At 41.1% G+C, this 27,040-nt stretch overlaps 2 protein-coding genes across 10 annotated transcripts in view; one reads left to right on the forward strand and one right to left on the reverse strand.

Moving 5' to 3' along the window:
- Window positions 1-27,040, reverse strand: part of RNF111 (ring finger protein 111) — a 115,122-nt gene extending 88,082 nt beyond the window's left edge. For 6 of the 9 annotated variants that reach the window (XM_080686567.1, XM_080686563.1, XM_080686566.1 and 3 more), the window contains exon 1: window positions 26,619-27,029. The gene's annotated coding sequence lies outside the window, so the exon portion shown is untranslated. Of the gene's footprint in view, window positions 1-23,552; window positions 23,694-26,618 lie in introns of all 9 variants that reach the window. The other 3 variants (XM_080686561.1, XM_080686568.1, XM_080686562.1) reach the window with 3 other exon arrangements.
- Window positions 6,644-7,171, forward strand: LOC308253854 (ferritin light chain-like; the record flags this gene model as incomplete). The annotated part of the gene is made up of 1 exon (XM_080679626.1): window positions 6,644-7,171. The coding sequence occupies one exon, from the start codon at window positions 6,644-6,646 to the stop codon at window positions 7,169-7,171; it is 528 nt and encodes a 175-aa protein (XP_080535752.1).

Below are 27,040 nucleotides of genomic sequence, written 5' to 3' on the forward strand. Positions count from 1 at the left end.
CCAAATGGGAGGCAACTGATTGATATTTCTCGCACACATCCTCTCTCTCTCTCTCTCTCTCTCCCCTCCTCCCCCCTTCCTTCCCTCTCCCCTTTGTCCTTCCTCTCTCTCTAAAATCAATAATATTAATTAATTAAAAACATCACAGACTTAAGCCTAAAAACTATTAAACTTCTAAGAGAAATGTAGCACAACCCTGACCAGTGTGGCTTCATAGGTGGATGGCATCCTGTGCACCAAAGGGTTGCTGGTTCTATTCCAGGTCATGGCACATGTCTAGGTTGTAGGCTCGATCCCTGGTGGGGGGGCATGCAGGAAGCAGCCAATGGACATTTAACTCTCACATTGATATTTCTCTTGCTCCCTTTCTTTTCCTCTCTCTCTAAAAATCAAAAAATATTTTTTTAAATGTAGCACAGAATTTATGTGATCATACCATGGGCAAAGATTTTGTAAAACAGAAATTACTAACCATTTTTAAAAATGTGATGAGCTGGTCTTTATCAAAATGAAAATCTGCTCTTCAGAAGTACCACTAAGAAAACAAAGAGGTAAGCTAACAAGCTAAAGACAAAATTATATATGTACGTAATTTATATGTCTATATAAATACAAACATAGAACTCAAATTATAAGCAAATGATCTCAAAACATATATAAATGGCCAATAAGTACATGTCAAATACTCAATATCTTTAGTCATGGGGAAATGCCAATTAAAACCACAATGAGATACAACTACATACCCAATCAAAAGCTAAAACTTAAAAGACCAAAACACCAAATGTTATAAGGATGTAGCCGAACTCCACACACAACTCTTTAACAGTTTCTAAAAAAGTCATACATACATATAACCTATGATCCAGTAATTCCATGTTAGGAATTTCAAACCATTCCTAGGTTTGAAAACATAGGTAAACAAAAAGATCTGTATGTGAACACTCAGAGCTTTACTTATAATAACCAAAATATGAGAAAAATCTCCAACAAACAGATATTATGATACAAAAATATAACAACACACCAAACAGCAACAACAAAGAAGGAACTACTTGTACAAGTACTGCAACATTATGGATGAATCTCAAAAACATCCTGCTAAAGGAAAGAAATTCAATACAAAGTATCTATGATTCCATTGATATGAAGTTCTAGAACAGGCAAACCTAACCTAAAGTGAAAAAGAAAATAGAAACAGTAGTTGTGTTGTACAAAGAATAGGAGAAAATACTGAATAGGAGGTACCAGTGGGAGCTTTCTGAGCTGATGGTAATGTTCTATTTCTTCAGAAGGATTTGGATGCACAAATGCATACGTTTGGCAAAACTTACGTAGCAGATATAAGATTTGTGCATTTCATTATAATGTAAATTCTACTTTAAAAATTTTATTTGAATGATAGGCTGAATATTTTTAAAAAGTATCTAAGAACTCTTAGCTAATATTCAACTCTACTTAATGATGTGGAATCTAAATTTGTTTAGGGGTAAATGCATTGATGTTTGCAAACTACTTTAAAATGCAAAAACACTCACAGAAAGAGAAACAAACAAAAATATCCCATTTACCATTGCACCAAAAAAATTAAGATACCGCCCTAACCGGATTGGCTCAGTGGATAGAGCGTCAGCCTGCAGACTCAAGGGTCGAGGTTCGATTCTGGTCAAGGGCATGTACCTTGGTTGCAGGCACATACCCAGTGGGGAGTGTGCAGGAGGCAACTGATCAATGTTTCTCTCTTATCCAAGTTTCTAATTCTCTATCCCTCTCCTTTCCTCTCTGTAAAAAATCAGTAAAATATATTTTTTTAAAAATTAAGATACCTAGAAATAAATTTAACTAAGGAGGTAAAAGACCTACACTCGGAAAACTACAGAACATTGAAAAAAGAGATAGAGGAAAATATAAATGGAAGAATATACCGTGTTCATGGATCGGTAAAATCAACATCATTAAAATATCAATACTACCCAAAGCAATCTATAGATTTAATGCAATCCCCATTAAAATATCAACGGCATATTACACAGACCTAGAACAAACTCTCCAAAAATTCACATGGAATAAAAAAAGACCCCGAATAGCCACAATAGCAATCTTAAGAAAGAAGAACAAAGTTGGAAGGATCACAATACCATATATCAAGCTTTATTAATACTCAATTAATATTTGACAAAGGAGGCAAAAGCATACAATGGAGTCAAGGCAGTCTCTTCAATAAATGGTGTTGGGAAAATTGGACAGATACATGCACAAATATGAAACTAGACCACCAACTTACACCATACACAAAAATAAACTCAAGAGGAGGAAACAAGATGACGGCATAGGTAAACACCTGAACTTGCTGCCTCACTCAACCACATCAAAACTACAACTAAAAGACAAAATGGCTATCATCCAGAACCACAGGAAGGCTGGCTGAGTGAAAGTTTGACAACAAAAGGGAAAGAGAAAAGCGCATTGAGAATGGTAGGAGGTGCGGAAGAGCGGAGGTACAGAGGCACACGAAATGGGCTGGCAACTGGGTATGCTGTGGTCTTTTCCAATTGGGAGGGAGATACAAGCTCCTGACTGCTCTGAACTCCAATTCCAGGCAAGACTCTGGGGATCCAGACTCATACGGGGAGAAACTAGACTGTCTGGCATCGGGCCAACACACCAGGGCGCCTTCTCTCAGAGTTGCTCACAGCAATCATTGTTCCTGCACGGGGCCACGGGACACAGAGACCCAGGGACCTCTCCAGGGCAGGGCTGACAGGCAACCATTGCTGTTTGTTCCGCCCCGTGATTCCCTGAGACCCTGCCCCACCCAATTTACAAGAGGCTTTTGCCTATGAATGGCCTGGCCTTTTGCTATCTAAAACCTAACAAACTGCAGCTGGGTCAAAGAGTCCCAGAGCTTCCAAAAGAAGGCCTAAGGCTCATAAGCAGCCTGCATTGCTTCACAGCTGGGCCTCATCTGGGCACCTCCAAACCCCAAACAAAGAAGAGGAATCTGCAGATCTCTCCATAGCTCCTGCTGTGTGGCCTCAGGCAGTAGTTGACTTTGCACCTCCTTGGAGATCCAAGAGCCAGTGTACCCAGTGGTCAGAGTGAGACCATCCAGATTACAACTCTTCAGATCCATAAGAGACACACTGAGGGGGCAGACTCAGTGAGCACCAAAGCCCCACTGAAGCAAGTCCTGCCCTATAAGGGTGTTTCCAGCACTGAGGTTCTCCCATTGTAGACACAATTGGTCCTCACAGCCATTCGGTCTGGAGGTCAATTCCTCCCACTGATACCAACAGCAATCAAGGCTTAACTACAACAAGACTGTGCACACAGCCCACAAAGGGGTGCACGAAAAGTGTCCACCTCAGGTAATTAGGGAGGCTGAGCCACTGGGCCCTATAGGACACCTAGCACACAAAGCCACTCTATCAACTCTGGGAAGCAGCCAAAATTCGGAAACAAAGAAACAGGTCACAAACAAAAGAAATGGAAGAAAGCAAGCTACTGGATAGAGTTCAAAACCACGATTATAAGGTTACTCAAGAATCTTCTAGAAACCTCTGAGGAACTTAGTGAGACCTTCAAGCATATGAAAAAGGACCAATTAGAAATTAAGCATACACTGACTGCAATAAAGAATAATATACAGAGATACAACAGCAGACTAGAGGATCCCAAAAATCAAGTCAAAGATTTGAAATACAAAGAAGCAAAAAACAACCAACCGGAAAAGCAAAAAGAAAAATGAATCCAAAAATATGAAGATTGTGTAAGGAGCCTCTGGGACAACTTCAAGCGTACCAACATCAGAATTATGGGGGTGCCAGAAGAAGACAGAGAGCAAGATACTGAAAACCTATTTGAAGAAATAATGACAGAAAACTTCCCCTACCTGGTGAAAGAAATAGACTTACAATTTCAGGAAGTGCAGAGAATCCCAAACAAAAGGAATCCAAAGAGGACCACACCAAGGCACATCATAATTATATTGCCAAGAGCAAAAGACAAAGAGAGAATATTAAAAGCAGCAAAAGAAAAACAGTTAGTTACCTACAAGGGAGCACCCATACAACTGTCAGCTGATATCTCAACAGAAACTATGTAGGTCAGACGGGAGTGGCAAGAAATATTCAAAGTGATGAATAGCAAGAACCTACAGCCAAGATTACTCTACCCAGCAAAGCTATCATTCAGAATGGAAGGTCAGATAAAGAGCTTCACAGATAAGAAAAAGCTAAAGGAGTTCATCACCGCCAAACCAGTATTATATGAAATGCTGAAGGGTATTCTTTAAGAAGAGGAAGAAGAAGAAAAAGGTAAAGATAAAAATTATGAACAACAAAGCAACAACAAATACATATCTATCAATAAGTGAATAAAAATTCTGATGAACAGAATAAACTGGTGAATATAACAGAATCAGGGGCATAGAAAGGGAGTGGACTGACAATTCTCGGGGTAAGGGGGTGTGGGGGGTGCGGGAAGAGACTGGACAAAAATCGAACACCTATGGACAAGGACAATGGGGGTGGATAAGGACATGGGGGGGTGGGAACTGGGTGGAGGGGAGCTATGGGAAAAAAAAAGAGGAGCAACTGTAATAATCTGAACAATAAAGATTTATTTTTAAAAAATAAAATAAAACCGCCCTGGCTGGTTTGGCTCAGTGGATAGAGCGTCTGCCTACGGGCTCAAGGGTCCCGGGTTCGATTCCAGTCGAGGGCATGTGCCTTGGTTGCGGGCACATCCCCAGTAGGGGATGTGCAGGAGGCAGCTGATTGGTGTTTCTCTCTCATCGACGTTTCTAACTCTCTCTCCCTCTCCCTTCCTCTCTGTAAAAGGTCAATAAAAGATATTTTAAAAAAAAAAATAAATAAAATAAAATAAAGTCAAAATGGATAAAGAACTCATACATCTTAACAAAAAGATAAAAAATCCAATCAAAAAATGGGCAAAGGACTTACAGTTTTCGAAAGTGGACGTACAGAAGGCCAAGAGACCATGCTCAAAGTCACTAATCATCTGAGAGATGCAAATCAAAACGACAGTGAGATACCTTCTCACACTTGTCAGAATTGCTATCATCAACAAATCGACACAATGGTAAGATATGTACACATATAATACCTTAATAAAAAATAAAAAAATAAAAAAATAAAAAAATAAAAAAAATAAAAAACAAATCGACAAACAACAAGTGCTGAGGAGGATGTGGAGTAAAGGAATCCTCATGCACTGCTGGTGGGAATGCAGACTGGTGCAGCCACTGTGGAAAACAGTATGGAGTTTCCTCAAAAAACTAAAAATGGAACTCTCATTTGACCCAGTAATCCCACTTCTAGGACTATATCCCAAGAAACCGGAAACACCAATCAGAAAGGATATATGCACCCCTATGTTTACAGCAGCACAATTTACAATAGCTAAGATTTGGAAACAGCCTAAATGCCCATAGCAGATGAGTGGATTAGAAAACTGTGGTACATCTACACAATGGAATACTACGCTGCTGTAAAAACGAAAGAACTCTTACCATTCACAACAGCATGGATGGACCTGGAGAGCATTATGCTAGGTGAAATAAGCCAGTCTGAGAAAGATAAATATCACATGACCTCACTCATTTGTGGAATATAATGAACAACATAAACTGATGAACAAAAATAGATATAGAGACAGAGAAGCATCAAACAGACTGTCAAACTTCAGTGGGAAGACAGGGGAAGGTGGGGGGAGGATAAGAGATCAACCAAATTACCTGTATGCGTGCATATAAGCATAACCAAGACAAAGACACTAGGGGGGTGATGGCATGTGCTGGAGGGTGGGGTCGCCAGGGAGAGGTCAATGGGGGGAAAGGAGACATATGTAATACTTTAAACAATAAATAATTAAAAATAAATAAAATGCAAACAAAAACACCAATAAGCTTGACTGATGGATCATTAAAGGGACAAATATATGAAGAGACATGTGATCAAGCAAAAATAGCAAATTGTTAATTGAAGAATCTAGGTGCTAGGGAGATGGGTGTTCACTGTGCAATTCCTTTAACTTATATGTTTGAGATTTTTTTCACAGTAAAATGCTAGAGATCACATCATAAGATATATAAATTTAGAATCACTATGTCTTACACCTGAAACTAATATACTATTGTATGCCAACTATACTTTTCGAGTGTCCCCAGATCCCGCGTGGTTCAGGGTTCAGGGTTCGGGTCTGGAGGAGGCCACACACAAATGAAGGAGGCAGGACGAGAAATGCTAATTTGGGAATTGGAGGCCAGGAGGTAGCCCAAGGGAGGACGCTGCTTTGCTCTGGAGTTGCCATCCCTTTTATTCAGGTTTGGAATACACCCATAGCCCTTAGGCAGGCAATTCCAGTAATAGCTTGGTGATAGCCTATCAGCAAGGATTTACATAAGACTAAAAGGTGGAGTAGCGCACGGCACTCAAGGAGGTCCGGGATCTGTCTCTTGCTTCAACAGTGTTTGGATGGAACAGACCCAGGGACACCCATTCCTCCAGCCTCTGGCCACTCTCCTGCATCTCATCCAGTCACCACCTTCAGAACCACCTCTGGGACCAGCCAACACACCGGTGTTTTTTTTTCTACCTTAACTCCTCATTGCTGAACAACCATGAGCTCCCAAATTCGTCAGAATTATTCCACCGAGGTGGAGGCTGCAGTCAACCGCCTGGCCAACCTGCATCTGCGGGCCTCCTACACCTACCTCTCTCTGGGCAACTATTTCGATCTCCACAAAGTGGCTCTGGAGGGTGTGGGCCACTTCTTCAGCGAGTTGGCGGAGAAGAAGCACAAGGGCGTGGAGCATTTCTTAAAGTTGCAAAACAAGCGAGGTGGCCGCATTCTCTTCCAGGATGTGCAGAAACCTTCCCAGGATGACTGGGCCAAAACTCAGGACGCCATGGAAGCCACCCTGGCCTTGGAGAAGAGCCTGAAACAGGCCCTTCTGGAGCTGCATGCCCTGGCTTCTACCCGTGCAGACCCTCAGGTCTGCGACTTCCTGGAGAACCACTTCCTGGATGAGGAGGTGAAACTGATCAAGAAGATGGGCAACCACCTGACTAACATCCGCAGGCTGGCCGGCCCCCAGGCTGGGCTGGGCGAGTATCTCTACAAAAGGCTCACCCTCAAGCACAACTAGGAGCCTTTGGAGCCCAGAAACCTTTCAGAGGCGCCCTGCCCCACCCCCCAGCTGCATCCCCCTGGTGTCTCTGGCTTTTACCTGAGCCTCTTCCCGAAACTACTAGCCATTCTTTTAACCACCCTAGAGCCCTCTCCCATGCATTGGACCAAATGAAACACTAAAGCTTTTTGCAGCAAAAAGAAAAAAAAAAGACTAAAAGGTGGAAGTTGCTTCAGCTACCTTTGTCTCAACTCGACAGTGGGTGTATGACTCTGACCCTTGCCAGAGCCTCAAGATTGACCAGCCTTTCGGACTCCTTGTCCACCCCTTTCTGCTAGTGAAGGCAATGGGCAGCTTCCAACAATACTTTAATACTAAATAAAAATTAAAATGCTAGAGGGAAAACATTTGCAGACCAGAAGAAGCTGTACACAAAAGAATGATGCTATATAATTCTATTTATATGAAGTTCTAGAACAAACAAAACTAATCCATAATGTTAAAAATCAGATCAGTGTTTGCCTGAGGCAAGAGATGGGGCAACTTGCAGCAAAGGAGCAAGAAAGAACTTTCTAGGATGTGGAATTTTCATGTCCTGATTGGGGTATTAGCTACGTGGATATATACTTTTGCCCAAACTCATTTAACTGTACAGTAAAATGTGTGGCTTCAATTGTATATAAATTATACCTCAATTAAATTGCTTTTTAAAATATGTTCACTATAGAAAATCTGGAATACACAGAGAAATTATAACCCTCTCCCCCTAATCACGCCATCCAAATAAAACATCACCATCCTTTCCACTCTTTTGACAAAGGCCATGCCTACTGGAGATAAACACATGTGGCTCAGTGATTGAGCACTGACCTATGAACCAGGAGGTCACAGTTCAATTCCAGGTGAGTGCACATGCCCAGATGGCAGGCTCAATCCCCAGTAGGGGGCATGCAGGAGGCAGTTGATCTGATCAATGATTCTCATCATTGATGTTTCTATCTCTCTCTCTTCCTTACTGAAATCAATAAAAATATATTTTTTAAAAAAACTACACCTTACAGTTTTTTCTTAAAGGCAGTGAAGAAATACTGGTTAAGTCCCTGAATTTTGGACTTCCTTTCTCAGGTGACTCAAAGCCTACTAATGTAAATCCCTTTGACCCTATCACTGCTCTGAGTCTTTAGCAAGTTACTAACCATTATGTACCTAAATATCCTCATCTGAAAAATCTTTAGTACCTCAAAGGGTTGTAAAATATTTTAAGCAAAAATAATGTATGTACATTCTGGCTTTTATTATTTTTAAAACTGAAGTGTCGCCGAAACCGGTTTGGCTCAGTGGATAGAGCGTCGGCCTGCAGACTGAAGGGTCCCGGGTTCGATTCCGGTTAAGGGCATGTACCTGGGTTGGGGGCACATCCCCAGTGGGAGGTGTGCAGGAGGCAGCTGATCGATGTTTCTCTCTCATCGATGTTTCTAGCTCTCTATCCCTCTCCCTTACTCTCTGTAAAACATCAATAAAAATATATATATTTTAAAAAAAAGAAAAACTGAAGTGTCAACTAGCTTTTAAAAATCATCCTGGCAAAAAAAAAAAAAAAAAAAGCCCACTGGCTCTCCTTTGAATTTATTTTTTTTAAAACAGGCCTTCAATTCTCTAGGTACATGCACCTCAAGCTAGTCTATCTTATTTGAGTGAACCTCTTGACCCTGAATTGTAAAAGACCCAAAGCAAAGATTGAGGTAACAAAATAAATAAAAATGAAACATAAAACTAGTTTGGAAAGCTGGCAGCTGCCCTGAGAATGGAGGATCTAATATGGTGAGCCAAAGAGCCCAAGGAAACAATTTCTCCTTGAACGAAGTCCAACAAGTTTTAGACAAAAGTTGTTTTTGCTCAGCCTATGTGATTTAGGTCAAAATATGTGACCTAAGAGCATTAGCTAAAGAGTCTGTTCTAAAGAATGAGAATAAGAGTCGTAAGAGAAAAGCCAGGAAGACTGACTGAAATTTTAAAGACTGAAGGCAAAGGCATACTGAAAACTGAATTAAATAAAACACTTCTGGATAGAGAGCACACCCACAATGTGAATTTAACTATATGAAGACAAGAAAAAAAGTTAAACCAGCCCTAACCGATTTGGCTCAGTGGATAGATAGTCAGCCTGGGGACTAAAGGGTCCCAGGTTCGATTCCGGTCAAGGGCATGTACCTAGGTTGCGGGCACATCCCCAATAGGGAGTGTGCAGGAGGCAGATGAATCGATGTTTCTCTCTCATCGATGTTTCTAACTCTATCCCTCTCCCTTCCTCTCTGTAAAAAAAAAAAAAAAAATCAATAAAATATATTTAAAAAAAAAAAAAAAGTTAGGGGAGAAACCAAGATGGCGGCATAGGTAAGCACCTAAACTGCTGCCTCGCACAACAATTTCAAAACTACAACTAAAAGACATAACGGACACCATCCAGAACCACAGGAAAGCTGGCTGAGTGGAAATTCTACAAATAGAAGGGAAGAGAAAAGCTCACAGAGAATTGGAGGTACGGCAAAGGGTCTTTGTGCGCGCAGAGAGGAAGGGCGGCTGAGAGCCTGGCTGACTTTCTCTGGAGGAAGGGGGAAGGAAGCCCCCGACCGCAATGAACCCCAGTTCTGACTGCACTGAACCCCAGTTCCAGGCGAGCCCCTGGGGACCCACGCTCTTACGGGGGGAGTCTGGACTCTCGGGCGGAGACTCGGGAGCCGGGGAAGGCGGAGGACTGAAAGCGCGCACGCGCCAGTGCGCACAAAGGCTGCGGAGGTTGCCACAGGCTTTCCCTAGTGGGAGTCAGAGGCTCCTAAATGCACTGAGCCCCAGTTCTGACTGCACTGAACCCCAGTTCCAGGCGAGACCCTGGGGACCCACGTTCTTGTGGGGGGAATCTGGACTCTCGGACGGAGACTCCGGAGCCGGGGAAGGCGGAGGACTGAAAGCGCGCACGCGCGTGCCAGTGCGCACAAAGGCTGCGGAGGTTGCCACAGGCTTTCCCTAGTGGAAGGGAGTCGGAGGTTCCTGACTCCACTGGGCCCCAGTTCTGACTGCACTGAACCCCGGTTCCAGGCGAGCCCCTGGGGACCCACGCTCTTGTGGGGGCAGTCTGGACTCTCGGGTGGAGACTCGGGAGCCGGGGAAGGCGGAGGACTGAAAGCGCGCACGCGCGTGCCAGTGCGCAAAAAGGCTGCGGAGGTTGCCACAGGCTTTCCCTAGTGGAAGGGAGTCGGAGGTTCCTGACTGCACTGAACCCTTGTTCCAGGCGAGCCCCTGGGGACCCACGCTCTTGTGGGGGGAGTCTGGACTCTCGGGCAGAGACTCAGGAGCCAGGGAGGGTGGAGGTCTGAAGGCGCGCACGTGTGAGCAAGGGTAAGGCTGACAGGAAGCCAAGACTGAGACTCCACCCCATCCAAGCTGAGCACAGAGACTATTGCAATTTGGCAAGTCTAATCCTATAAGGCTGTCTCCAGCACCGAACTTCTCCCAGCATAGACACAGCTGATCCTTACAGCCAACTGGCCTGGAGGTCAATTCTTCCCAGTGATACCAACAACAATCAAAACTTAATTACAACAAGGCTATACACACAGTCCACAAAGGGGTGCACCAAGAGTGTCCACCTCAGGTTAACTGGGGAGGCAGGCCCACTGGGCCATATTGGAAACCTAGCACACAAATCTACCTTACCAACTCAGGGAAGCAGTGAAAATGCGGCGTCAAAGAATCAGATCACAAACGAAAGAAATGGAGGAAAACAAACGACTGGATATAGAATTCAAAACCACGGTTATAAGGCTTTTTAAGAATATCCTAGAAAAGGCCGATAAATATAACAAGACCCTCGAAGATATGAAAAAGGACCAACTAGAAATTAAACATACACTGACTGAAATAAAAAATATTATACAGAGACCCAAAAACAGACAAGAGGAACACAAAAATCAAGTCAAAGAATTGAAACACAAAGAAGCAAAAAACACTCAACCGAAAAAGCAAAAAGCAAAAAAAAAAATCCAAAAAGTTGAAGATAGTGTAAGAAGACTCTGGGACAACTTCAAGCGTACCAACATCAGAATTATGGGGGTGCCAGAAGAAGACAGAGAGCAAGATACTGAAAACCTATTTGAAGAAATAATGACCGAAAACTTCCCCCACCTGGTGAAAGAAATAGACTTACAAGTCCAGGAAGCGCACAGAACCCCAAACAAAAGGAATCCAAAGAGGACCACACCAAGACACATTATAATTAAAATGCCAAGAGCAAAAGACATAGAGAGAATATTAAAAGCAGCAAGAGAAAAACAGTTAATTACCTACAAGGGAGCACCCATACGATTGTCAGCTGATTTCTCAACAGAAACTATGCAGGCCTGACGGGAGTGGCAAGAAATTTTCAATGTGATGAAGAGCAAGAACCTACAACCAAGATTACTCTACCCAGCAAAGCTATCATTCAGAATTTAAGGGAAGATAAAGAGCTTCACAGATAAGAAAAAGCTAAAGGAGTTCATCACCACCAAACCAGTATTATATGAAATGCTGAAAGTTATTCTTAAAGAAGAGGAAGAAGAAAAAAGTAAAGAGAAAAATTATGAACAACAAATACATATCTATCAACAAGTGAACCTAAAAATCAAGTGAATTAAAAACCTGAGGAACAGAATAATCTGGTGAATATAATAGAATCAGGGGCATAGAAAGGGAGTGGACTGATAATTCTCAGGGGGAAAGGGGTATGGGGGGTTCATGAAGTGACTGGACAAAAATCATACACCTATGGATGAGGACAGTGGGGGGGAGGTAAGGGCAGAAGGTGGGGTGGGAAATGGGTGGAGGGGAGCTATGGGGGGAAAAAGGAGAAATAATTGTAATAATCTGAATAAAGATTTATTTATTTAAAAAAAATAAAAAATAAAAAATAAAAAATAATTTAAAAAATAATAAAAAAAAGAAAAAAAAGAAAAAGTTAAACCAGACAGATTATGCTTGCTATTCTGCTCAATGATTATATGCCCAGAATGAATACAAAATGATAAAATTTTACTGTTCTGTAGTTGGTCTCACTTCCCATGTGCCTCTCATGATATGAGCTCTTGCTGTGCTGTCAGATTCAAATGGTTAGAGCCATTTATTTTTCCCACAACATGGGCCATAAACATAAGACTACTACTTCATCTGGTGTTTAACAATAAAATGTGATTTCTTACAATACTAAAGGAACAACAGTGTGTTGGACTTTGAGAGATAGTATGTCTATATTTTATATTTTATGGGCAACTTTAGAGACTTCCAAGATTATTCTGACTAAATGATAATATTTTTATCTTCTGTAGATCTGTGTATTCAGACAGCAAAGTTAAAATCTTTGTGGCAAGAAACAAAAACAGCAAAGTTATTAAACAATTCTAGGATACTGGTTTGGGGAAGTCAAGGATTTATTATCCTGTATGCTGTCATCACTTTATTCAAACCTTTTTTTTGGGGTGGTGGTGTTGTTTTTTGCTACCAGTCACTGCTCATGGTGATAATCAAGGTAGGTAATATGCTATACTGCCCCCAAAAATGTCATAGTCCAGAAAATGACTGCAATCCCAACCCTAATAATGTGATACATGCATTTACTCAAATACTTTTTTGGGCAATCTTCAGAATTTTGGTTTTGGTATACATAAACGGTGAGTTCTTCCGAATAATCAGAAAAAGAGGCAACTCAGGGTTAGTAAAGATGATGAGAGAAAAAGAAAAAATATTTTAAACTGAAGCTTGTTCAAGACCAAGGAAGACTAGTGAAAAATAAGTCCAGGCCTTAGAACTGCTACTCAGAACTGCTATCTATGAAGAAAAACATTCATTCACACTAGAATAAAATGGGTAAATCCAAGAGAAAGATCAACTCAGTTATGGCAAACAGAATAAAGCCAAATTATGTTATTCAAACGTCCTCTATCCCAAGCATCTGGAATCAGACCAGAATCTGAAAATGTCACCCAGGTAGCAGAAATTAATTTTATAGTAGCTTATTAATATTTTATTTTTAGTTATTTATTGTTATTTATTTTAAAGAGGGAGGAAGGGGGAAAGGAAGCAAGAGAGAAACATTGAAGTGAGAGAAATACACCTATCAGTTGCCTCCCGCATGCACCCCAACCCGGAATTGCACCCCGACTCGGGATTGAACCCGCAACCTACATATGTGCCCTGACCAAAATCAAACCTGCAAACCAAAAGGTGCACAGGACGATGCTCCAACCAAGCCACACCAGCCAGGGCAGCTTATTAATATTTTAGAAAATACAATATCACTGATAATATATTAGCTAACATTTATTACTTGCTTATTATTTTCATTCAATATTTACTGTGAGCCTATGATAAGCTGGACACTGTTGTAGGCACTGGGATCAGCCATGAACAGGAAACAGAAAGTCCTTGCTCTCATGGAAATTACATGTAAATGAGGACAAACAAGGCATACACAGACAAACAATGAAGTTAATTTTAGAGGGAAATATGTGCTATCAAGGAAGTAAAGCAAATGGTAAAGGCTGACCATCAACAGTTACTTGCTAAGAAACTAAAGTCCTGAATCATAAGAAGGAACCAGTCACCAGTCAGCCAAGCCACACAGTTCTAAGAGGAAGAGAATTTCTGGCAAAGGAAGCAGTGAGGAAAGATCGTGTAACAGGAATAGGCCTAACATGTGCAAAGAACAGAAAAAGGAGAGTGGGAGAAAAGGTGGTCAAGGGCCAGATCAGGCAAGGCCTGTAAGGGAGGACCTATGTGCCATGTTTATATTTCATTTTATCCTCACCAAATCTATTATCTCCACAAAACTGAGGTTTATAGAAGTTTAGTGCCTTGCCTAAGGTCTGGCACAAACATCTAAATCTTCATTCCCATATAAATTGTTGGTTTTGATCTCTCTTTTTTTAAAACTAAATGAAAAGACTGTTCATCTGTTCAGTCATGACTTCAGTTCCCATGATCTTATTTTTACATAAAATTTCTACATTATTCAAAAAACAATTTATTCTATTTACCATGGAAATTTTCAGAACTTAACCTCCACAGTGGGAGAATGCTCAAGTTCTAATAAAATGTAATAACTACAACAATATAAGAACCAAATACTATGAGAAAACAGAAGAACTATTGATTATGGAGAAGAAACCTCACAGAAGTTTTTAGTGCTTAAAAGTGAGATTAAACCCTAACTGGTTTGGCTCAGTGGATAGAGCGTCGGCCTGCGGACTAAAGGGTCCCAGGTTCGATTCCGGTCAAGGGCATGTACCTTGGTTGCGGGCATATCCCCAGTGTGGGGTGTGCAGGAGGCAGCTGATCGATGTTTCTCTCTCATCAATGTTTCTAACTCTCTATCCCTCTCCCTTCCTCTCTGGAAAAAAAATCAATAAAATATTTTTTCTTTAAAGTGAGATTAAGAATAAAGGCAAAAAGAAAAAAAGAATGAAGGCATATCAGCATGACCAATGGACACAGACAGTAGGGGTTTGGGGGGCATGTGCTGGGGGGCAAGGGCAGGAGCGGGCAGAAAAAGGAGACATATGTAAAACTTTCAACAATAAAGAATTTAAAAAAAAAAGAATAAAGGCCTATCAGAGGAATGACGGGCAGGACAAGGGTTATGAAAATAAAATGGCAAGTTTTATCCAGTACTATATGTAGTTCTTTAAAGAAATGTGACTTCATAGAAAATACAATCTAATCCATGATTATAAATCATATTGTGTAGATGTTCTGTACTAAAAATGTCGTATCATGTGATTTTCTTAATATAACTTAGAATTTATAAAGTGAACCTATTCACCGCATATATAAGTGTACATATTTAAATATGATTTTACCATTAAAAATTAGGAAGAGAGCCCAGTTCCATATCAATAACATAACTTGTTCCTGGTAAAACTTATATTTATCAAAAGCAAAAGTCGTCTCTTGTTTAAACATGGTAAATTATACACATACCCTTATCTCAAATTTCCTTACAATCTCCACTAAACTGACTACTCATCCACTCCACTCCAGCTAGTTGTTGGCTATTCCTTGAGCAGGCAAAATATGCTATTACTATTCAATCTGCCCAGAATGCTTGTCTCCCAGATATCCATAAGACACACTCACTTCCTTTAGGTCTATGCTCAAATGCTCATGAGACCATTCCTGACCACCTTACATATAATTAAAAAGCTATCACATCCCGTAACTTTTTTCCAGCTTAGTTCATAATCACCATTTGTAAAATTTACTTGTTTTCTCACTAGAGCCAAGCCTTTGTTTTAATCACTACTATGTGGTCCCAGAACTTAGAACACATAGTTGGCATTCAATAAATATATGCTGAATTACTACTTAAAATATTCTAAAATTGTGATATAACTATACTGGGAGAAAGGGTGAAGGGAGAAATGTGATCTCCTTTTCCATAAGCAGTCAAAACATAATACAGTCTCAAACTTTTTGACTTGTGAACCTCTTTATACGCTTTAAAATTGAGATTAATTGAGAAACCTAAACAGCTTTTATTATATAGGTTATAGCTATGGATACAATATTAGAAAAAAGTTGATAAGTGTTTAAAAATTTATTATTTAAAAACAGCAACAGTAAACCAAACATGTTAATATAAGTAACATTTATGAATATATTTTCCCCAAAAATGAGAACATGGCACTGCTATAAATTTTTACTCTTTATTGTCTGGCTTACTATAAGGAAACTGGATTCCTTTTTTTTTTTTAAATATATTTTATTGATATTTTACAGAGAGGAAGGGAGAGGGATAGAGAGCTAAAAACATCGATGAGAGAGAAACATCGATCAGCTGCCTCCTGCACACTTCCCACTGGGGATGTGCCCGCAACCAAGGTACATGCCCTTGACCAGAATCGAACCCGGGACCCTTCAGTCCACAGGCCGACGCTCTATCCACTGAGCCAAACCGGTTTCGGCAAAAAGAAAACTGAATTCTTATATCTGCTTCTGTATTCAATCTAATAAGGAAACCCAGCTCCATACAAATATGTAGTTGAAAAAGGAAGGAATATTTTTAATAACCTTTTCAGATAAGTGTGGATATTACTCTTCTTTGACACTATGTCAAATCTTAACAAATGTAATTTTGTAAATGTGGAATCGGAAACCATATCAATGAAACTTTTCATACCATTCATTAAAAATCTATTTACTTAAGTAGATCTTCCTTTCACCCACAGCATAATTTTGTAATATCATACATTGGTCATTTGAAAAAAGTGGGCCCATCAACTTATACACATCTTTCCAAACACGGACACATTTCATTATACAATAGCAAAAAAAGAAAAATCTCATTTGTTAATATCACCATCATTATCATCAGAAAGGTCCCGAGAAGCTGCCAAGCTCGTAGTGGCAGATATGTTTTCCAAAATTCTAATTTTTGCTTGAAAGCCTGAATTTTATCTTGGCAATAAATTGTCAGTTGTTTTCCCTGAAGTGACAGGCTCACTTCATTTGTTTTTGAGAAAATATGTACAAACACACGTTTAAATAACTATAGTTATCATTCTTTCAAGTAAAAATAGTGTTTCATGAAAAACCAACTAGTTTGCTAGCCCAGCTCACAAGTCAATCACACAAGTATTTTTCTTCGAGACAAGCATCATACTTTGGTATGCAGCCGTAGCACTTTATAACATTCTTCCTATTTTGTCACATGAAATATTAAAAAGACATGTATTAAAGTGCCAAGATTAACAAAATTAACAAGTTTTACTGCTTCGTAAAGGTCATTCTTAAATGAAACCTTTTTTCCCCCTGTAAATGTGTGGAGGTGAAGAATATAATGATTATTAGTACAATTTTACCACTGTCCTGATATGCACTGCAGACCAGAAGTTTTACCCACCACTGTATTTGCACCATCAATGCAAATGTCAACATAGTTAAGTAGCAAAGAAGAACTTAGTATTACTGTATTACTAAGTAGTTTCAACCTAGCAGACCTTCTGAAACATTTGAAGACCCCCTTAAGAATCCAGACAACATGCCGAAACCGGTTTGGCTCAGTGGATAGAGCGTCGGCCTGCGGACTCAAGGGTCCCGGGTTCGATTCCAGTCAAGGGCATGTACATTGGTTGCGGGCACATCCCCAGTGGGAGGTGTGCAAGAGGCAGCTGATCGATGTTTCTCTCTCATCGATGTTTCTAGCTCTCTATCCCTCTCCCTTCCTCTCTGTAAAATATCAATAAAATATATTTAAAAAAAAAAAAAAGAATCCAGACAACACACTGAAAACTGCTGTACATATAAAATAGTAAAAGAAGATATATCTCCAAGAAAAAGGACTGGATAGTAGGAAGACAGGAATAGCAAGATTACTTATTTTTCCTTGTACACCCTTCATACCTTCTGAACTTGGTAATATTTGCACGTATTACTTTTGTCTTTAAAAAAAGTAAATAATTTTTAAAAAACAAAAACATCAAAAGTGGCTACATAGACATATAAACATACTACTCAGAAATATGGAAGTAAATACCAGAAAAAAATTTTTAAGAGCTGAATGTTTCTGCTTAGGAAGTGGAACTAGGGGATAATGAAGTAGGACTGCTGTTTTTCAGTATAAGCCTTTTGGAATCAACTTTTTAAACCATGTGCAGATTAACTGGTTCAAAAATAAAAATCATTCAAAATATTATCTGGAAAAATACATGTTAGGTTTAAAAGATAAATAAACCAAGGACATACTCATGCATAGAGGAGAGAATGTCTGTGAAATATGATAAAATCCTATATAATAAAAGGCTAATATGGAAATTGTCCCCTCAACCAGGATTTTGACCGGGGGGCAGGGCCAGCTGGTCAATCACCTGTACCCCCTCACCCTGGCCAGCCCTGTCCCCAATTGACCCCCACCACCCTGATCCAGGGGCGGGCCAGCTGCCCAACCACCTGTGGCCCCTCCCCCAGGCTGGCCTGGCCCAATTGGCCCCAATCGGGGCAGGCCGGCCAGATCCCACCTGTGCACAAATTCCTGCACTGGGCCTCTAGTGTAAAAATAACTGCAGGAAATAATGTGCTTGTGAGATTTCACTAATATAGAAATACTAAAGGCCCAGTGCATGACATTAGTGCACTGAAGGAGGAGGGGAGGGTGCCTCAGCCTGGCCTGTGCCCTCTTGCATTCCAGGACCCCTCGGGGGATGTCCGACTGCCGGCTTAGGCCCGCTCCCCATGGGTCTAAGCCAGCAGTCAGACATCCACCGAGGGGTCCTTAGCACTGCCAGAGGCAGGAGAGACTCCTGCCACTGCCACTGTGCTCACCAGCTGTGAGCCCGGCTTCTGGCTGAGCGGCGCACCCTTTTTTGAGCACACTGACCACCAGGGGGCAGCTCCTGCATTGAGTGTCTGCCCCGTGGTGGTCAATGCACGTCATAGCGACCAGTCAACCGTCTGCCCCCTGGTGGTCAGTGTACGTCATAGAAAACGGTTGAGTGGCCTTAGCGTATCATTAGCATATTACGCTTTGATTGGTTGAACGGACGACCGGACACTTAGCATATAAGGCTTTTATTACATAGGATTATTCTATACTAGAGGCCCAGTGCACTAATTCGTGCACAGGTGGGGTCTGACCAGCCTGCCCCAATTGGGGCCAATTGGACCAGGCAGGCCTGAGGGAGGGGCCGCAGGTGTTTGGCAGGCTGGCCCCACCCCCAATCAGGGTATGGGGGCCTATTAGAGGTGGGGCCAGCCAGGAGGGGCCACAGGTGGTTGGCCAGCTGGCCCACCCCTGGATCAGGGTGGTGGGGGCCAATCGGGGGCAGGGCTGGCCGGGGTGAGGGGCTGCAGGTGGTTGGCCGGCCGACCCCACTCCCAATTGGAGTGGGGGACCAACAGGGGGAAGGGCCGGCTGGGGGAGGGGCCACAAGCTGTTGGCCAGCCGGCCCCGCCCCCTGGTCAAAATCCCGGTGGAGGGGACAATTTGCATATTAGCCTTTTATTATATAGAATTACAATAAACATTTTCATTAAAAAGCAACAATTGCCATCAGACCATAAGGTCTTATAACTTAAAAAGTTTTAAGTATATAAATCTTAAGTCTTTTTTTAAGTGTTTAAACTCTCCCCTATACACACACCTACACACATACACAAAGTAAAGATAACCTTTTATTTTATTCCTTCTATTTCATTTTATCACAATTAAGATCAAATCAATCATTTACTTAAAAAGAATGATAAAATAGTTGCTTTCTGAAAGAGACCTGACTTGGGGTGGTGAACACACAATACAATATACAGATGATGTATTATAGAATTGTATACCTGAAACCTATGTAATTTTATTAACCAACGTCACCCAACAAATTCAATTAAAAAGTTTAAAAAAAAAGTTGGGGTGTTTTTGGGGGGGTAAATATAATAAACTGCTAACTCTTATGTAATTACTACTTCATAAACAAAATCTTTATAGAAATATAAACCCACTATCAAAATGTAATTTTAATTTTTTCTCAGAGGATGTCCTGATCCAGGAAAGAATAGATTATTACTATGAATAAATAGGTAACTCAAAAGCAAGTTGGATTCCCCACAAAATGGCACCCAGGCTCCTTGGAAAATGGCTGATTCCAGGATTGAGACAGAAAGGATCAAGATAAGCTTCAAACATTTTGATGTGCCAAAAAGAAAGGAAATACTAAAGAAAAATTAAGAGATTATGTCAAACAGACACAGGAACCAGAACAAAGAGGTTCCCACTGTACAGATCTGGGACAACTTGAGCATAAAAAAATAAAAATAAAGGCAATAATGGACTGTAACCCACATGTCCATATTGATAATAGATAAAAGGATGCTTCTTCCTACAAAAGCATGACTACTGATAAGGTAGAGAAGATGGAGGGATTAGAAAAATAACCATTTTGCAACCATCAAAGAGAAGTACAGGCAATAATCATTAATATATGCTAAATCCAGGAGGCAAATTCGTAAGGATATAGAAGGTCTAATTAGAAGCAGGGAACCTGTACTATCTCAAAGTTATTCCCACAGATTGTTTATTAGGTGCAAGAAGAATGAATATAACTATACTATAAAGAAACGAGATATCATCACCAGGTAAATAAAAATTAATATCAGCACACCAATGACATGTGCTTCTGTATCATACCTGAAAAGGATACAAAACCCTTGAGGATGTTTAAGCTGAATCTAATTATGAGGAAACATCAGACAAATCCAAATTGAAGAATATTCTATAAAATATATAGCCTATATTCTTCAAAAATGTTAATGTAATGAAAGAGAAAAGCTAAAGCACTATTTCAGATTAAAGGCACCTAAGTTATAACAACTAAATGCAATTTGCGATCCACACTGGATCCTATGGGGAAAATGCTATAAAGAAACAAATTCTATTATTGGGACAAATTGACAAAACTGGAATAGGGTCTATATATTAGATAAAGATTTTATATTATCAATGTTAATTTCCTGAATTTAGTAACTGTACTGTGATAATGCAAGAGGATGCAACATACAGTGATTATTCCTATATAATAAAAGGCTAATATGCAAATCGACCAAACCATAGAATGACTGGTGGCTATGACATGCACTGACCATCAGGGGGCCAATGCTCACCACAGGAACTGCCCCCTGGTGGTCAGTGCACCAGAAGCCAGGCTCACAGCAGGCGAGCGCAACTCACGTTTCTGCGGCAGCACCTAGGATGTCTGACTGACGACTTAGGCCCACTAGCCGTCAGTCAAACATCCCCCAAGGGCTCCCATACTGCAAGAGGGCGCAGGCTGGGCTGAGGGAACCAACCCCCAAGTGCACTAATTTTGTGCATTGGGCCACTAGTCCTATCTAATAAAGAGGGAATATGCTAAGTGACTGCCCCGCCCTCAAAGATGGCAGAGCCCACAGCCACAAGATGGCAACGCCCAGTCCCCTCAGCCCCGCCGAGGTGGCAGACGCGTGGCAAGGCCTACCTCCGGAGCCCCCCAATCTCCTAAGCCCCCCAGCCACCCAGGGCCAGCCCAAGGTGCAGGCAAGCCTCAGATGGCGGCTGCCCAGCCCCCCAGGGCCACCCAAGGCTCAGGTAACCAGGGCCCGCCGAGGCTTGCGCAGCCGGCAGTGGCAGCAGCAGAGGTGTGATGGGGTATCACCTTCCCCTGATTGCTGGGTCGCCTCCTGCCCCTGAGGGCTCCCAGACTGTGAGAGGGGGCAGGCCAGGCTGAGGGACCCCCCCTTCGAGTGCATGAATTTTCATGCACCGGGCCTCTAGTTTAGAGATAAATGGGCAGAAAAGAGAATTAGAAAGCAAATGTGACAAGTGTTAAAAACTGGTAAATCTGAGTATAGGGTATTTAAGAGTTTTCAGTACTATTTTATATTTTTGTGTACTTTTGAAATTATTTCAAAATAAAAAATTTTAATAAAGGCAAATTGGGATATGAAGAGATGGTGAAAGGAAGTAATTTATTCTGATGTCCTATATAGTACATACGAATAAGGGAAATGACTACAACAGTGACTCAGACTGGCATATAGCTAGATCCATATAGAATTTCTTAAATTTTTAATTCTCTAAATAAAGAGAAAGACTTTTCAAGGAACCCCATAAACACTAAGATGCTGCCCTAACTGGTTTGGCTCAGTGGATAGAGCATCGGCCTGCAGACTCAAGGGTCTCAGGTTCGATTCCAGCCAAGGGCATGTACCTTGGTTGCAGGCACATCCCCAGGAGGGAGTGTGCAGGAAGCAGCTGATCAATGTTTCTCTCTCATTGATGTTTCAAACTCTCTATCCCTCTCCCTTCCGCTTTGTAAGAAAATCAATAAAATATTTTTTTAAAAACAAAACAAAACACTAAGATGCTGATCCTGTATACCTCCACAAAAATCTATTTCATGCTAACACAGTACACACTGAGGGGTTCTTCCTTCCTCCAGCAAACCAGAAGCTCCTCATAGGCAGGCCTAAAGGTCCTGGCTCTTTGTTTTAACTCAAGCACTGACACAGTGTCTAAAATATAGCAGTCATATTTGTTGAATAAATGCTGGTATAAATTATTTTAAATACATTGCTAAACATGGACATTTTCAAAACTCACAAAAGCAGAGGATACTATTAATACCCAAATACCTATCACACTCCAACCCAACAATTGTCAAGATTACACTACACTTGCTTCATTTAGCTCTTCTCTTCCCCTTGTCTCCCCTTTTCTGCTTGGAAGTATTTTTTAAAATATATTTTTATTGATTTCAGAGAGGAAGGGAATGGAAGAGAGAGATAGAAACATCAATGTTGAGAGAGAATCATGGATGGGCTGCCTCCTGCATGTCCCCTACTGGGGATCAAGCCAACAACCCAGGCATGTGCCCTGACCGGGAATGGAACCCTGACCTCCTGGTTCATATATCTAAGCTCAACCACTGAGCAACGCCAGTTGAGCTTGGTAATATTTTTAAACAAATACCAGACATCTTATTTCTCCTCCTCATTCTTCAGTTTCCATCTCTGAAAAATATGGGCATATTCTTACATAAACATAATGCCATTATCATCCCTAACAAAATTAACAATTCCTTGATATCATCTAATACTCATTCCCATTCAGGTTTCTTTCAAAGTGTTTTAAAAATACTTTTATTGATTTGAGCCAGGATTTAAACAAGGTCAACACATTACATTTAGTTGCCTACACATAAAATATTTCCAACCTTTTTTAGATTGTCTATCAGCAATTATGAAAAAGCCTAACAGACAAACCAGTTTTCACTGTAGATACTCCAGAATCAAACCCAATTTAATGCATTTGCTGTTCCCTTTCTCTACAGTACTCTTCCTCCAGATTGTCACTATGACTGATTCTTTCCAGTCATTGATCACAAATCAAATAAAAAGAGGCCCTCTCGCCGAAACCGGTTTGGCTCAGTGGATAGAGCGTCGGCCTGCGGACTGAAGGGTCCCAGGTTCGATTCCGGTCAAGGGCATGTACCTTGGTTGCGGGCACATCCCCAGTGGGAGGTGTGCAGGAGGCAGCTGATCAGTGTTTCTCTCTCATCGATGTTTCTAGCTCTCTATCCCTCTCCCTTCCTCTCTGTAAAATGTCAATAAAATATATTTAAAAAAAAAAAAGAGGCCCTCTCTAAACACTCAACCCATAGTAGAGCTCCACTTCCATTCATTCTCCATTACATGGTCTTATTTTTTTCACGGCACTCACCACTACCTAAAACTATTCTGTTTATTAGATGTTTCCCCCATAGATTGTCAACCCCATGAGAGCAAAGTGCCTTCTTCACTGAAGACCAAGAACAATGCCAAAAACATGAGGCATTCAATAAATACTTACCAAATGACTAAGTAATAAGGCAGTACCTCTATTTAAAATGTAAGCTCAGTAGTATTTGTTTTTAAACATTTGTCGCTCACTCCTCGTGTAATGGTTTAAATTGAGTATCTGTAGAAACCTGGGCCAGCTGTTACCAAGAATCTGTGGCATACAGGAAAGAAAGAACAGAGGTGTATGCCATTTTAATACTGGACTTTTACTGAACTGTGATCACAGTTTCCTGAAAGAAAAATTATTCAGGATGATTTCAAAAGCATTACCAGGATTTAAAACAAAGTTTCATTTTTTAGTATCACATGAGAGCTATTAAATCATGAGAAATAGCTACAAAGTGACAGAAGCATTACCTAGAAAAATAAACATGGCTTCATCACCGGTTTTTTTCCTAATATACAGTACCAGTATGTATCATGAATGAATTCATAGTCTCAGTATAGCATTCTTTCTAGAGACTGGATCATAATGAATATAACAATGAATACCAAAAACCATTAAATTTGGGACCTAGACAAAACTAGAGTTATTTATCCCACACTAGTCCTTTAACAGTTGAGAGATCTGAAGTCCAGGGTGGTTATCAATAAAGTCACAGATCTAATGAACAGCAAGCAAAGTTAGATCTTAAATCCAGATCTCCTGTCTTTAGCCCAGCATTCTTTCATAAGATAATGTTCCCGCATAGAATCTTAATGTTGTGTTATAACATACTTTAATTACTATCATTTTTAGTATTGTCATTTCCCCCCCTACTGAAGTCCTGGCTTATAGGGGGGAAAATGTCATGGGCACATACAATTATTTTCTAAGTGAAGCATGTTACAGAAACCCTTCTTTGGCAAAATAACAAAAGGAACATCTAAAAAAATCCAACTGGGCCCTGACCGGTTTGGCTCAGTGGATAGAGCGTCAGCCTGCGGACTGAAGGGTCCCAGGTTCGATTCCGGTCAAGGGCATGTACCTTGGTTGCGGGCACATCCCAAGTAAGGGGTGTGCAGGAGGCAGCTCATCGATGTTTCTCTCTCATCGATGTTTGTAACTCTCTATCTCTCTCCCTTCCTCTCTGTAAAAAAATCAATAAAATATATATTTTTTTAAATAAAATAAAGCCGAAACCGGTTTGGCTCAGTGGATACAACGTCAGCCTGCGGACTGAAAGGTCCCAGGTTCGATTCCGGGCAAGGGCATGTACCTTGATTGTGGGCACATCCCCAGTAGGGGGTGTGCAGGAGGCAGCTGATCGATGTTTCTAACTCTCTATCCCTCTCCCTTCCTCTCTGTAAAAAAGCAATAAAATATATTTTTAAAAAAATAAAAAAATAAATTAAATAAATAAATCCAACTGGTTTAATTCAATGATTTTTTACTCCACACTTTAAAGTAAAAATAACTATTTAGGAATATTTATTGACTATTCCTTGTTTTAGACATGTAAAATTGCTGTTCTCTTATTTTAAACACCTGTATAGGTATTTTTCAATTACCCGTGGAAATAAAGTACTGAAGTGAAATCTGTCAAGATGTAAGCTCCACTATAATGTATTATTCACCAAAATGGAATTTTGATTATATCTTTCTTTAAAAACCAGCTCTAGTGAAAGAGCTAATATGAAAGTGACCAAAAGACACCAAACAAAAGGAAAAAAGTGATAGGAGAATCCACACACATAAGATATAGCAGCTCTGATGAACAGGGAGAGACTCTACTAGTTTTTCATACAATACTTATCAGACCAATTCATAAGTACCCTCACTAGTTCTTTAAAAACTATTAAAGCTTAGGCAACAAACAAAACAAGCAGTAGAGAGATGTCATTTATCCAAGGTTAAATGACAAGAGACAGACTAAAGTAAAATAATTCAAGGCTTAAAAAAAACAATTTAAAATTATTTTTAGAGTAAAAGGGCTCCTTTCTCATCCTATCTGTTTTGTCCAACAAAAACAACCAACGACTACTGTTTAGTATGAAAAACAACATGGTTTATAATTATATGAAAATTTTTTCTAAAAAATAAGTAACAAACTACCAAAATGTAGATCTTCACCCTAATAAAGCTAAGTAAAACCATTATTATAGGACTTCTATGTAATAATGACATTACCTTCTATTATTTGAAAGCAATGACAAACAAAAATGGGAAAGGAAATGAAACTATTTTCCCCAGTCAGTTCTTTTTGGTTCCAGAGGTCCCTAACACAAGAAAATTAAACATAAAATACCAAATGGAATAAAGTTTGGATTGACAGGTTCATAAAGGATAGGAACTATAAAGTCTATGTCAGCTGGCATCTTACCCCTTCAGGGTCCTAAATTCATACTGCATATAAATCAAGAAACAGGAAAGCATGAAATACAATGAAGTCACTCCACACTACGAACATGAACACATTAAATGAATACCCTACATTTCCTGGTATTTTTTTAAACGTTAAAACTTAGACTTGCGTTAAAAAGTATCCGTAAAGATTTACTGTAACCTACTTAACGACTATTGTGAAAACCCTCCATTTCTGCAGCAGAGAACAGCTATTTCCACTACGGCACTGCCACTGACAAATTATCTAAGGACAACAAAAATATCAAGCTTCTTTTTTCATGAACAAGCCAACTCTATACAAAATCGGACGCGTCTGTATTTCTGCAGTTCCGCGGACGACGTTTCCTTGATCCAGAAGAAGGCAACTCCCCAACCGTCAGGGCCGACTCCGCGCCCTCCAACACCCCGGGTGCGGGTTACCTTCATCACTCCATTGTCAAATCGCACTCCCACGCCTCGGTCCTCAAGCCCCCATCCTAAGACTCTAGGGAGAGTCAAAAAAGAAACCCCCTCACCCACACTTCCTTACTGTGCGGGGTGTGGGTGTGTCTGCAGACGAACGCTTCGCTCAAACACAAATCTACGGAGACCCAGACCCTAAGTCACGACGCAGCCAGCCACAGCCGGCCGGTCGCCGACCCCAGCCTTCCGCGGCCGCAGCCCTTCCTCTTTCTCCCCTCCAGGCCGGCCCCTCCCCCGTTGCGCGCACGCGCGGCCTCCAGTCGATCCCCTCCCCCCTGGCCCCCTCACCTTAGTCATTAGCCACCCTCTTCCCAGGGTCCTGGAATCGCCGGCCCAGGAAGGAAGACAGGAGATACAAGGGTGGAAGAGGCTATGTAGAGAGCCAGTGATCTGTGATTCAGATCTCGGCCTAATAGGCCCCTATAGTCAGGAGCAGCGTCTGTCACCGCCACCAAAACTGTACGAGCGGCAGCGCCTGGTTCGGCCCAGCTCTCCCGGTTTGGGTTCAGAATGCCTAATTTGGTCCCACAGGAACTCCTTCTCACAAGCTGTGGGCGTTTCTATGCTGCACCGACCTAACACCTCGCCACCGACGCCGCCACTGCTACTGTTCTGCTGCTGCTGCTGCCGCTGCTGCCGCCGCTGCCGCCGCCGCCGCCTTACCAATCCCTCCTCTACCCAACGAGCACGACACTCCGCGGCTTTACGAC

This window comes from Plecotus auritus (assembly GCF_963455305.1).
Source record: "Plecotus auritus genome assembly, chromosome: 1".
Classification (NCBI taxonomy): domain Eukaryota; kingdom Metazoa; phylum Chordata; class Mammalia; order Chiroptera; family Vespertilionidae; genus Plecotus; species Plecotus auritus.